Source organism: Electrophorus electricus, chromosome 8 (assembly GCF_013358815.1).
Source record: "Electrophorus electricus isolate fEleEle1 chromosome 8, fEleEle1.pri, whole genome shotgun sequence".
In the NCBI taxonomy this organism is placed as follows: Eukaryota; Metazoa; Chordata; class Actinopteri; order Gymnotiformes; family Gymnotidae; genus Electrophorus; species Electrophorus electricus.
Window position 1 is genome coordinate 8,870,073 of NC_049542.1, and position 14,534 is coordinate 8,884,606.

The following is a 14,534-nucleotide window of genomic DNA, read 5'->3' on the forward strand; positions in this document are numbered from 1 at the left end:
GTGCTTATTTTTTGCATTGCACATAGGAACAAGTCTGAATTGCCAAAAATGGACTCTGCCAACCTCACAATTTAAGCAAAAATAATTGTAGCTTTATATAGCCTGTATATAGTTTGCATTCACTCAACCAGGTCTACAAACTCTTAAAGAAATCTAATGTTCCTTCATTAAACAGGACACACAACTCTTTAAGAATGCTTTACTGAAATGTCATCAATAAATAACTGGTTTAATCAAACATATTTATTTACAAGTGCAATGTCTTATAAAACCAGACAAAAGGATACATTTTCATTAATCACTCTACCCTACTCTGCACATTACTGGTCAGATTCACTACTGAATAAGTAATGCAAGATAAGTACATCTCATCTAAGGAGACTCATTTGGCAGTCTATTTAAATACAGATGAGATATTTTGAAGATTTATGTGCTGGCTGCAGATGTGTTCATCACCATTATGGCCCTGGAAGATAGTCATTTGTCCCGAAACTATTGTGCAGGAGAAAGAAAATAATTGGTACTAGCAAACTATTAATTCTATACGCAAATTCTATACGCAACTAGATATAAGTTTTCCTTATATGCACATGATGCTGAAATAATCAGATCCAGTTCAGAAATGAAAATTCCTCACTGAGCATGGTTTCTGTTCAAATACAAAGGACAAGATCTCAGATGTGTGAACCAGATTTAACTTTGTCAAAACAGAGCCTCAGATTAGCAGTCACACTTTAAGGCCAGTTGTACAGTGCACTTGTATGGGCCCCTTGTCAAAAACCTTGCAGGCACCAATATGCACAAGACAGTGAAATGGTTGTCTCTGACAACCATTTCACTAATGGAAGAAATACATTTTATAAAAGTTTCCCCACCCAGTTCTCTGGGAGCTGCCTCCCAGCTCTCAGAACACTCAAACCAACTGGAAACTGGGATAAACTGACAATGTGGACCATCCAGTGGGCCCTGAGGACTGGATAAGAAGTCACCAACTTATGGACACACCCACTGATAATATAAAGTTGGTAGAGGGCCCTTTGCCCAACATACCCTTACAGGAAATAGTAGCCAGTTTGGAGGGCTTACTCTCTCTGTGCTATGCTGTCTTCAAATTTTTACATTTCCAAATGGAAATAGTAACTGTTATAGTGTACAATTATATAGGACATTTGCCCATACACCCAAACTTGAAGCTCTAAAACATGTCTGTGCATTCTGAAGGCTTTTGTACCAAAACCATCAGCGCAATAAGATTCTAATTAAATGGAAGTAGGAATATCACAACACACCTGAATGTGAAAAGGTCCATGGATTCAGACTGATGCATTTCAACAATCGTAATCCACAGTGCATAATCCATCTCTCTCATATGCATAAAACAACCATAATTACAGATTTAGATTGACACATGATTGCTTTTTCTGGGCTTAGTGCAAAATTCCAGTTGAGCTTTAGAAAACATGAAAACAGGCAACTCAGCATTGTCACCATCACCAGTAATTCAACATCAACTTTGTGATCATTCAAAAAAATATAATTTAGTTCACTGTGAACTTCATTGTGAGTGAAGTTATACCAATATCTATCATCACAAAACTCCACACTGTCCATTTTCACTTCAGCTGGCTGATGAGATATGACATTATGAATAGTTATAACCTGTTTCATAGTCAGACATTTGTCATCATTCACTGGTTAAAAAAGCTCCAGAAATTCTTATAGTGGTTTTAACCTCATGATGCGTCCTTGTTCATAAAGCCATTCAGATCATTGCCGCTGTTCTTCCTATGGCCTGTGCTTTGATTCATGCAACACATACATTATCAAGTCCTCACTCCATTCGCTGTGCTGTTACTTGGCGCTGTGCTGTTGCTGGGATTGGCTGCCTGGTGAAGGGGCGTGTCCTGAACACGGGAATACTCCCTGACTTCTGGCCTGGCTAGGAGGTGGTGCTGTTCTCCAGGGAGGAGGGGCCTGCGCAACAGCCCCTCAGCTTCAGCCAGAGTCTCGGGCAGGGGTTGTCGGGCGGTCTCCGGCAGCAACGGAATGCAAATGATGCAGAGCAGAGTGCAGCAGGTGAGGATGACATGGTGGAGGAAGAAGCCTTTCTGGTTATGGAGCTCCATGAGCGGAGCCGTTAGCATGCCAAACCCTGCGCTCGCGAGGACCAGACCTACGCCTCCACCCCTGTTTCACAGATAAAATACCAGGTTTACGCATAGGAAATGTGAAAGCCTGCCACCCATATGTTCCTTATAAAGAGCAAGTATGTGAGATTTTTGATTAGAACAATATTCTTTACTACATTGGGGTAAGTATTCAGTATTGCCCAAGTGTGAGCATTTGAGTCTAAGGTAAGACAGAGCAACAAGCCTGTTTCAGATAAAAAACCGCAAGCTCCTGTGGAGGAGCTTTCCAAGCGTCACTGGAGGAGATGCTGACCTGATGACAGTAGGCGTGATCTCCGCACAGTAGAAGCTGCTGAGAGTGCTGACAGCGTGAGAGGAGAACATTCCAATGATGGAAAACGCCACCGAAAAGCGCCGATTCAGCGTGTCCCTCAGAACTGCCAGTAAACAGTATACCTTTAACACTTCTTGTGTGTGTGTGTGTGTGTGTGTGTGTGTGTGTGTGTGTGTGTGTGTGAGAGGGGGTGAGGGTCACAAACGAATGAATGCCATCAGCCATATGATGACATCTCCCTCAGTCTGGTCTTACCTGCATCATGGCGAAGACTGTATTTTCCTATTACTTTTTGAACAAAAGAGAAAAACAATTAGTGCAAACGGCAGACTAAACACACACATGCGCACGCACACACACAAAAATTGTCTGGAAATATGTTTTTCAGTCATTTCTGTGCTCAGTCATTGTTGACTAATAGTAAATGGACTTGTTCTCTACACAGCTGTGCCATAACTCCACAAACCTCGAATGAATGACCCGTTTTAAAAATAGGGCAGTTGAATACACCACCTTGAAGTGGTGTATGTACACGTCAGTGCACATATATCAGTTTATACTGCATTCATAGGTGTTTGCATAAACATATATTTTGCATTATAAATGTCTATTAAACGCATCAAGTTAACAACAAATGTTTGGACAAAAATCATCTAAGTGACAGCTCAAAGGAGCCAATAAATGTAGACACATGTGTCCATGTGATTGTGTGCACATGCATGGGTCTTTCTATTGCTCATGCATGTGTATGTATATGTTTGTATGCGCATTTGTGTATGTGTGTGTTCATGTGTGTACATTAGTGGGTGTGTCCATGTCCATGTGAATATGTCTGTGTGCATGCATGCATGCATGCGAGTGTGTGCATGCATGCGCGTGCGGACTCACAGCTGAGCAGGCCGAGTTGCAGTAAGGAGGCCAGCGCCGTAATGATCATGAAGGTCAGAAGGCCGCCTCTCCTGCCAAAGGCTGTGACTACAGGGCAGAGCACAAGGCACGATGCCATGGCAATGGCTGCCAGGGCATAGTAGTGCAGGTGCGATGTGCTGCCCTCCAGCACACTGCGTGCAAAACAATGGTGGATGCCATAGCCCGTCAGCCTACGGGGGAGACACAGACACACACACAGACACACACACACACACAGACACACACACAGACAGAGAGAGAGAGTATTTAGGGCGAAATACATGTTGTGCACACACAAAAACAGTTGTGCACATTCAAACTAGCTGCACATACATATGAAACGCTTGCACATAAAAAGCCAACTTCTTACATACACTGCAGATCAAAATTAGAGAACACACAATTTCCTAAATGTCAAGGTCACTGTGCAGTCCTATGTGAATCTATCCTAACAGGAGTAAAAGAGCAGTATTTTAAGCTTATTTCATGAGTTGTATATATTTTAAAGCACAGTATAAAAAACTTAAATGAGATAATTGAAAAAGAACACTGATCAAATTTAGAGAACACTTTCAGATACCTGAATGTTATTGGTGTTAATCTGGCACCGGGTGCTAATTTCCTTAATTATCTGACAAATCCTATTTAACTGGCAGCCTAAGTTTCCAGTTTTCACTGACTTTACAAGAAGGTGAACCGTTCCAAAGTGACTGAAACCCTCTGGCAACAGGTTGTCCAGATGAAGGCCAAAGGCGTGACCCTATTAGCCATAGCAAGAGACATTGGTCGTACCAAGTCTGTGATTTCTAGAATATTGCATCTTTACAACATCACCAACTCATTCAAGTCCCCCAAGAAGGCTGGTCGCCCATAAAAGACAAATGCAAGAGAGGACAGGATAATGCGGAGAATCTCCATGGGTAATCAGTTCAACACTGCAGCTGGAATTGCTCGCCGGTTCAGCACTGAACAGGGTAAGGATCTGTCTCGTCATACAGTGTCTCGATGTTTAAGAGCATTTGGAGTGAAAGCCAACTCTGCAGTGACCAAACCTCTCATTAGCAGAAAATCAAAATGCTAGACTAACCTTAGCTGAGGAGCATGGTGTGTGGACAGAAGTGGTCCAGAGTTCACTTTAGTGATGAAAGCAAGTCTAATTTATTTGGGAAACATTATGTTCGTCGACAAACTGGGGAAAGACTGAACCCAAAGTATGCAAAGAAGTCAGTGAAAGGTGGAGGAGGAAGTGTCATGGTCGGGAAATGTTCTCAGCAGCAGGAGTTGGACCTGTCATATAGCTACATGGCACAGTGAATGCAAGTGTGTATCAGAACCTTCAACAACACGTGGTTCCTGCCTTGCGTTCATCTCTCAATCACCAGCAATTTTCATGCAGGACAATGCCCCCATCACACAGTAAAATGAGTAAAGCAGTTCCTTGAAACTGAAAACACTGAAACAATGAAATGGCCAGCCCAGAGTCCTGATCTAAACTCCATAGAAAATCTCTGGAAAATCCTTGGTGACAAAGTTATGGCCAAGAAACCCACAACATTCCCCGAAATGTGGAAGAGACTGCAAGAAGAGTGGACCAAAATCACACCAAAGCAGTATTGGACTAGTGATGTCCTGTGGCTGTAGATGTGCTGAAATCATTCAAAGCAATCGCCTGTGCACTTCCTACTGATTGGTGACTGTTGTAACCTTCAGAAAACGTAGTTGTAATCTTTCTCTGTGTTACAGTCATTGCTGTTCTCTAATTTTGATCATTGCTTTCTGCAAAAAAAAAGGTCATATTGAAATATCTTGGTTATTTTGTAAAACACTTCTAGTGGCATGGTATACCCCCAACAAAAAATCCTTCAAATGTTGACCATTGAAGATTACATTATTTCTGAAAAAATCAAGTGTTCATAAATTGTTCTCCGATTTTGATCTCCAGTGTACATACTTTGCTTATAATGTACAATTGCATAACAGAATTTAATTATGCTTGTATGTATCCATTTGGCCATGTGTCGGTAAAACAATTTTCAGTGTGCATGGAGGTCATTCTATTGTAACAGGAAACCAAATATCTATGGCCTTAAATATCGCACAGCATGCTCCTCACCACAAGTAGGAGAGGTCGCTAAAAAAGACACAAAGAAAAGAATATTCTTACAGTTTCACCAACAGCTTGCACAACTCATATTGGTGCTCCTGACTGACCAAGGAACACCTTGACAGGGGTTCATATTAACCAGTGTTTGGATCTGAGATTTAATTAGTACATGATCACTTTTTTAAATCAATCTATCAATTGTTTGACACAGACAACATATTCATGTCCCACCACAGGAACACACAAATTGAATAAATCCTAAGCATATTTCAGAATACACTCTCAGTGCAAGCGAGAACTATGTTCAGATAGTTTACACTCAAAGTGAAATGACAAGATTATATGCTACATAGCCTGTAGTCTTGTTGGCAACAACGTGGCTAGACCATTAGGCTACATGTTATCGTCTCAGAATCCTCCAATCAGTTGCTCAGCTACTATAGTATGTGAGTAAATATTCAGAACGCATATCTCATCGTTAGAATACACTCCCAATACCAATGACATTTGTTCTGAATATTTGTTAAGATAATATAGCACAATCTACACCTTATGTTCATGAGTGTACAGTATACATGTTAAATGTCTGCCTTCCTTTTACAATGAAATGACAAACATTTTTACATGCACACACATACAAAAACATACAAGCATAGTTATGTGCAATCGGATGTGCAAATGCATGTATATGTATGTGTAAGTTATCATACACAAATGTAAGTAGTGTGTATGTGCAGGTTAACATACGCATATGTAAAATAGTATGTGGGTATGCGCATGTGTTTCATATATATATATATATATATGCACAAGTGTTGTGTGCATGCACAAGTGTTTCACTGATTTTGCCCTAAACAGCTTCCCATACAGGAGTGAGCAAAATCTACCAGCCTAACACATGCATGATCAGAGACAACTAGCATTTTTGGCTGAAGCTAAAACAGAAATGTGCACACGCACGCACGCACGCGTATGCACACACGCACATGCACTTACGAGTTGACACAGAGCACCACTGTGCTCTTCCACAGGTTTCTTGTGCTGCTCAGCTGTGTAACGCAGCATGTCCTTGGCTTCTGTCGCAGCTCGCTCGCCAGCTCTAAACACAACCACCACCACCACCACCACCACCACCACCATCATCATCATCATCCTCCTCATCTTGGTTGGGTAAAACACAAAGCCTTCCATCATACGCCATGCCTCTACCTGAGAGAATGCCACTCGGGTCCGTTGCCATGTCAACGCCGTTATTCTGGGCAATGGAGTACATTTGCCTCTTTGCTCTTTGATAGTGTTGTGTGGCCAACAACCAGCGCAGTGACTCAGGAAACACCCTACAACAGCACAGAGGGATGGTCAGCATCTAAAAAGGGGGTTGTTTTGATAGTTTTGGAGGAGCATATTCAAATGACTTCATTCCGCCCACCACACTGCTGTAGCTATTTAAGCGGCTGTCTTCCATGCTCACTCTCCCAAATTACAGCTATATTTTGGGTGGAAAGGGAGAGCTTTTCTAATTCACTTCACTGCATATTCTAAGCGTCACTATATAATTCTCCCATATACCACTGGTATAAATAATATATAATAATAATAATAATATTATTATTTCTTCATCTCAGCTAGATAAATTTGTGATGTGCACCGCAATTATACCTCTCTGTAGCCTATACATAGGGGCGGAGCTTACCAAACATATGGAAGCATGAGAACGAATGGGATGATGATGAGGACCTGGAGAGTCTGCCAATCGCGGCAGACCGCTGCCAAGCCAGGCATCAGCAGCTGCCCACCCACAACAACCAGACTGGCAACCATCATCATGGAGAAGCGCCAACGAGGCAAACACAACTCAATCCCTGAGAGAGAGAGAGAGAGAGAGAGAGAGAGAGAGATCACAGGAAAAAAATGAAATAAAACAGCAATGACACAATTATCTTTATTATTTTACTGTGAGAACAGTCTGCTGGATCATCCTTTTTTTTTTTTTCTTTGGCTCTGGTACCTAGTACCTCAAACCACCCCACCCCCTCTCTCACCATGGCTGAAAGTGATCCACCACTCCAGGGAGGATCCTCTCAACCCTCACCCTAATCCTCCTCGTACACTCGCATGCTAACCCCAGAGAGCAACCAATGTAGCTACACTACCCAAAGCACAAGGGGCAGAACAAAACAGATGAAAGGAAAACCAAACAACAAACCTGCCTAGTGGAGTATTTCACTCAAATTAATGAACAGTGTTTGAGTGTGCATGTGCACGCATCTAAACCATCAACTTTATCCTCCTAATTCCCACCAGACCACTCTATTGTGCAATGATCACTCTAAAAAAGAGCAGGCACTAAAAGTGTGTGGATAGGATTGTGCCATTGTGTTTGGTATGCTGCACTTAACCTAATATTGATAGTAATGGAGACTACTTTTACAAGACATGATTTTATAAAAATGTATATATTTTTGTAATTTCTAAAAATAAACAAATGGTCCCATATTCTTACCATATAAAGTGGTGAAATAAAACCATGTCTTTATTCCTGGAGGCACACTAGGGAAACGTGACCAAGAGTAGATCACTTATTTAATGTGTTACCCTGAAACACACCTCTCGGTCTCTACAGCTGAATTCTCTCTGCAACATTTACAGATCAGTCAACAGAAACACACTGCCTTTGCAACATAAAGTAAATGAGAAATTCAAGGCAATTAAATGCTATTGACCAGGGCTCAGTTGATATTTTAAAGCACTTTGCCTTTAATACTTTTTCAAATATTTCATATTTGCCAAGTCAAAGGCAAGCACACATGAAATTGTGATATTTACTGGGATGTACTGGACAGTGGTGGTGTTTGAAATGGAGCAAGAACCAGGCAATCAGACATTTTAAGCCTTGCGGCAACCATAGATGTCTAGGACGTGTAGGACGACCCCAGCAGATACAAAGAGATGTGTGAAGTAGGCTGAAGCCTGAGTAGGAAGGAGGAGGAAGAGGTGGAGGAGGTGGAGAAACGTACTCAATACAAAGAGGGAGAGGCGGATGGCGGCCAGACAAAAGCCCTCGAAGAATCGCAAAGTACTAAACATGGCCACGTCCATGGAGAAGGCCACACATATGCCAAATACCAGCACAGACAGCACCGATACCAGTAGCACTGGAATACGTCCTAACCTGAGAGAGAGAGAGAGAGAGAGAGAGAGAGAGAGAGAGAGAGAGAGAGAGAGAGAGAGAGAGAGAGAGAGAGAGAGAGAGAGAGAGAGAGAGAGAGAGAGAGAGAGAGAGAGAGAGAGAGAGAGAGAGAGAGAGAGACACGTCTTGAAATTAAAGCCTCAAACTTGGTCCAGGATTACCTGATACATACAAAGTTGACCTTCATAATTAAAGCATCGAAGTCTGGAAGTAAGATGAGGATTAGGCTGTTTTTGTTGCTTTGGCAAGGGATCTACTTTGTTGGATGTAGAATGAACATGATCTTAAGGGTAAAGTGGGGTCCCTTTTTTTGCATCTATATTGCACCAATATTGGGTGAAGCACATAGTAACACAGCCCAAGTAATATGGGTAAAATTAATGCAACTTGAAATCAAACTGTCATGTGTAGTATTTGGTTTCAAATGCATTTAAATTTGCTGACTAGCTGATGCCTACAATCAACAGACATCACCAGACGGTGGGCATCTTGCTTCCCGAAACACTGCCTGGCCACTAATATAACAACTTCCACATTTAAACTTCAGTACAGACATGTGAATCATTTCCACAGATCTGGTGTTATCGCTGCCCCACATGCTGCTACAACTTAATCTTCATCTAAACTTCACCCTAGAGCTTTATACGCTTTTCATGTACTTTTTAATAAGCCATCACCTGGGGTGTTACTGGGGTTTGGTGGTGAGGATTCTCTGGTTAAGCTGAACTCACACTGCTGCTTCTATCTATGCCTAAATCCTGAAAAGTAACATATGAGGTATGAACAGTATGAACATTTTCACCCATTTGAACAGGACTGTTCTTCAGCTTTGGTCATGGTCTGCTATGGTCTACCACCACATTTGGCATTGCTAAGCTCATCAATGGTTGCTTTGCTGTGCAACATTTTTTTTTTTTTTGGTCATGTCTTTGACGTATATTCTGATATCTTTTTCACGATGGCCTTATTTCCTGGCAATGACCCTTCTAAGGCATTCATGTTGAAAGACAACAGCAATAAACTAAAAATGTGACATCAAAAAAAATATATTTTTTTTTGTCAGGTCTTGTAGCAGAAAGTAACTGCAGTGACACACTGATATCCAAGAGACCAATGAGCAGCTGGTTTTCCGAATACTCTCCTTAAAAAGCGCTATAATTCCTACACCCATACATTAAAGCAGAAAGTCTGCACATTAACAACATGGTCATTTTTTCTTTTTAAATCCAGTGCTAGAAAAGGGAGAAAACAAGATTAGATCATGATCTAATTACTTACATAACACACACACACACACACACACACACACACACACACACCTACATTCTCCATGCACCACCACATTACCTACAGATCATAAAAGGCTCGATAATTCAATTATGAGCTGATTCGACCAGGAAAAACACACATCGGCAAATCAGTGAAAGTGCAAAATGTGACTCCGGATCATGGCCTGCCACGGTCACTGCACCGAATAGCTTACCAATCTGCCATAGCCCCCATCAGCAGATAGCCAAATATGGAACCCACCAGGAGAGAGAACTTAGCAATGTGGACCTTCCACTCCGCATCACACACCAGCTGCCACTGTTGAGAGAGACAGGGCATTAGAACCCAAGCTTACGCACATGCACAGCAAAGCTACATCACACCACATACTACATTGCATTGTTTGTTCAGAGCTAACCGGGTGACATCTGGAGGCTCAAACTTTGAACTTAACTGCTGTGACATTATACACCTTAAATCATGATTGATTAATGAGACCACAGTAAAGGTGAAATTAGTCTCTCACACACAGCAGGCCATCACAAGAGGCTTTCACACTTCAGCTCTCAGCCTATACTACTATTTTATTTTAACTTTTTAATGCATACATCACATTTATAGGCGTAGTTTTGGTGTACATGTACAAACGTGGGCGCTAGATTAAAACTCATCAAGTTAAACCGTGACACTCGTCAGTGACAAATCTGATAAACCTATTTCTTTCATTTGTTTTGGGTCACCTGGTTTCAGTTGCTTTCCCCCAACACATGTTGCGTGAGTGAAAAACTGACCCACGCACGTCGATACGGCTCTTTGGTTCGGGACACTAACCTTATTAATGGACTCTAGCCAAATACTGGAAACACAAGTGTAGACATGTTAACAGCGGCTAGGGCGGGAGAATTATCTAGCCCGCGCTGAAACGGTTTTAAGAACCCTCGGCCACGTTATCGGACACTGCAGCTGTCTGCATGCATTTGTCGAGAGCACGAGACAGCAAATTGCCTTTTAAAGACCCAGTTTAAGCCTCCGGTTTGTGCCATGCAGAGCTGATTCAGGAAGCCCCGATTTAACTGCACAGAGCTTTACCATTTCAAAAGCAAGATTTGTTACCACCGGCAAAAATTCCAATGAGCCAGCATAATTAACTAAAGAGCATTGTATACCCTTGTATTTAATCCACAGGGCGTGTCAGTAAGCATGGCTAACGGTTTAAATCATTACACAAATCATTCTGTGCTAGTCTTTCAAATCACACCAGCAAACAGAGAGACCGGGGAAAAAAACAGCAGCGTGACCGTACCTTGGTGACTACATTTTGCTGCAGTCCCGACTGTAGTTCAAATCTGCCCTGCGTGCACATACACCGCACACTGCTGCTTTCAGCCCGAGTGGCATTACTCAACACATCCAGTGAGAGAGTGCTCTCGCTTAAATCCCTGCCAGGGACCGCTACGCCGGTCTCGTTTGTCGCGCTGCCGTCCGAGTGAGCGCATGTGCTCTTGGGCTGAGCGAGGAGAAAATAATCCGAGAACTGGCTGAACGCGATGAGCAGCGCGGGGATCCACGTCAGAGCCACGAGACGCTTCTGGTACCTCCCGAAACCGCCGAGAAACGGCAACACAGCATTGTCCACCTGTGAAAGCAGCTTCGACATATGAGGTTCTGGTGTCTGCGACACGGTACCGTTTTCGGGCAGCTGGTCCAACCCGTCCAACCGAACCGTAGCCATAGTGTACTTTTCCCCTCCCCACGCACGGTCTTTGTCTCCACCAAAATCCGGAAAGACGACGGACACACACTCTCTATAGCAGGCTACAAACGCTTTAAAGCACGATGCACCTACGTCCAGGCCGAAATAAATCCAGTCCAATATTGAGCAGGCTAGAGGCCAGTTCAGTATATCGTCTGAATCTGGCAGATCCAGGCCGTATTGTCAGTCGCGTGAGCCAAGCATACGGAGTGCGCGGCATGCCCTCGCTTTTGGGATCCTCCAGGTAATCACGCCATCGTGGGGCTGCGTGAATTGCATCTGGACGTCAAGCGCTCCGATAGCGGCATGATATGGTAAACAAGGTCCGTGTACCCGGCGTCCACAGGTAATACACCTGTCTATGCGCAGATAGCGGGCAGGTTTGGTTCCGAAACCCATCCCTGAGTTCCCCAATCCTGCCTCAAACGGAACCGCTTTGTACGGTGCATATAGGAGCTCGATGTTCCGTTTGGAAAGGCAAACTTGAAACGTGCTTATCTGAAGTCAGTGGCTATGCTGCGAATCTAACACAAACCGGTCTTACTCTCAGAACAGTCCGTGATAGCCATTTTCACCGGCTATCAGTTCAATACATAAGCTATAACCGGTCAGCACACGCTGAAACGCTTTCCTGCCAAATCTCATTGGTGGAGATGCACGGGACGATCTAGCACGAAGCGTGTGATTGGACGAAGAAGCAACAAAGAACCGTTGTGTGGCCTCTGCACGCACGCTGCTATTGTAAACTGGCCGGGGTTGCACCGAAAGAAGTCAAATTTATTGAACGACAGCCTAATCTCAAATTTAGCAATAACTCTGACTCAGACCCTTCATTGCTACTGTAAGTTGTGGTTAACGATTCGACTGGACATATAATTCAGTATAAGTAGCCATCAAAGTAGCTAATACGCCGTTTTTCTTGCGTCATAAATTTACACGAACAGTTATACAAGAATAATTTATTTTTCAATAAAAGCCATCATTTACAAACAAAATATAATTTTCATTTATTCTATCAGAAACTGGAGCTATACCCAAGACCTTTTTAGAAATAGAATTTAGATATGAACTTGCCTGCAGTGATAGCTCTTTAGTGAGGTATTTGGAAAATAGAGAGTCCTCCGACACATCAGAAATGATGATGGTGGTAATGGTTTTATTTGTATGGCACTTTTTGTGAAAAACTTATATGAAAGATTAAATAGAAAATATAAACTAAAATAGAACAGAATGGAAGAATAAAATAAAACAATGTGTATAAAAAGTCCTAATTAAATGCAATATTGATTGTTTTTTAAGCTGCTTTTCAAGGCCTTCAAGCCTTCATTCAGTCCTAAACCTTTTCAGTAGAAAATTTCAGAGCTTGGCCCTATATATAACTAAAGGCATACTTCCACTCTTTAGCCAGGTTCTGGGGCTGACTAGAGTCATTAGCCTGCCTGAAAGGCCAGAAAGGAACACATCCAACATCATATCACTATGGGAGCAAAGCCATGGAGATATTTAAAGAGTATTTAAAAGGATTTTAAAATCAACCTTGAACGCGTTGGCGCTTCTCCATGAAAGATAGTGGTAGCCCATGGAGGGATTTGCTGTCAACATATCTGCCAGAGAGGTGGTTGTAGAAATGTTATTGGGAATATCACTTATATATAATTGAATGTCATGTGCATAACAATGAAAGCTAAGACCATGGTTATGAATGATTTGTGCAATGGAAAACATGTAAATAATAAAAAGATGGGGATCAAGAACAGATCCTTTTGTACATACCTTATGTCAATAGGGCAGGAAGTTACTTCTAAGGAGGCAAACCTTTCTGTCAGAAAGGCATGACCTAAAATGAATCTAAAGTAAGCCTTGTAATACCAATAGAAGCCAGAAAAGCAGGACATTGTGATTAACAGCATTGAAATCCACACTTTGGTGAAGCAGGAGGAGAATGTTTAGGTGTCAAGCATCAGCAGACAGTAAAAGGTGAATTACAACTCTCAGGAGTGCAGTTTCAGTACCATCATGTGGGCAAAATCCAGACTGAAAAGGCTCATAATGTTACAAGCCGGTCTAGGTTGAACTGTAGCATAATGAAGTAATGGAAGGATTTGCAACCAAAACAAAATGTTTGCAACAAAGGAGAAATGAACAGAGACATGGGATGGAATGAACAGAAAGGCATACTATAAAACAAACACCAGTACTGATGTCAGGTTGCCCAGTTCCAAGAAGATAAACAAAACCCTCTAATTAGCTGTATTACTCTCAACCTCACCTAACCCCTAGGAAGCAAGAGACAAATTACTTAATTACTTTCCCATAATAGCCACAAAACAAATACTAAACTCACTATCAGCACAGATGGTGTCCAACTCTACCCCTACTGTATACAAAAATTATACAATGGTGAATTATAAACAAGGCAGATTATATGTAAAAAGGCTACATACACAAGAACATGCACAGCAATACAAATGGAAAAAAACACAAGCAGAACACAGAATATAATGAATCAACCAGGCTCGTTGGCAGTGTAATCAGCAGCGCCTGAGGATGGGATGTAGAACAGACAAGACTCTCGAGGCGATGATGACCATACAGACTGGAACATGGAGCAAACTCTGAGTGGAGGAGTAAAATGGGCACTGTAGCAAACTGTCAGAGCTGCAGAGCTTGGAGAAAGGAAAGAGCGAGAGAGAGAGAGAAAAATAACCAAACCACTGCGCATACAGCAGAACATAACAATAGAGACGTCAGTGAGGAAATGACTAAATTGGACGACTACCACTTTTTCCATAACTTTGTTTTCATAGCTAAAGTTAGATATGGGATTATAGCTACTAAGGGAAGCG

The 14,534-nt window shown here is 42.2% G+C and overlaps 1 protein-coding gene across 2 annotated transcripts; it reads right to left on the reverse strand.

Annotated features, from left to right (window-relative positions):
* Positions 1-185: 185 nt before the first annotated feature.
* On the reverse strand, positions 186-12,309 carry LOC113571706 (solute carrier family 22 member 23). 2 transcript variants are annotated; one of them, XM_027000808.2, is made up of 10 exons: positions 11,239-12,309; positions 10,150-10,253; positions 8,494-8,648; positions 7,170-7,338; positions 6,686-6,813; positions 6,473-6,575; positions 3,352-3,563; positions 2,719-2,751; positions 2,443-2,566; positions 186-2,187 (listed from the first exon to the last, which is right to left on the reverse strand). In XM_027000808.2, the coding sequence occupies exons 1-10, from the start codon at positions 11,665-11,667 to the stop codon at positions 1,824-1,826; spliced, it is 1,821 nt and encodes a 606-aa protein (XP_026856609.1). In that variant the 5' UTR covers positions 11,668-12,309; the 3' UTR covers positions 186-1,823. The 2 variants fall into 2 exon arrangements, with proteins under 2 accessions (XP_026856609.1, XP_026856617.1); XM_027000816.2 differs by lacking the exons at positions 6,473-6,575; positions 6,686-6,813.
* Positions 12,310-14,534: the final 2,225 nt, after the last annotated feature.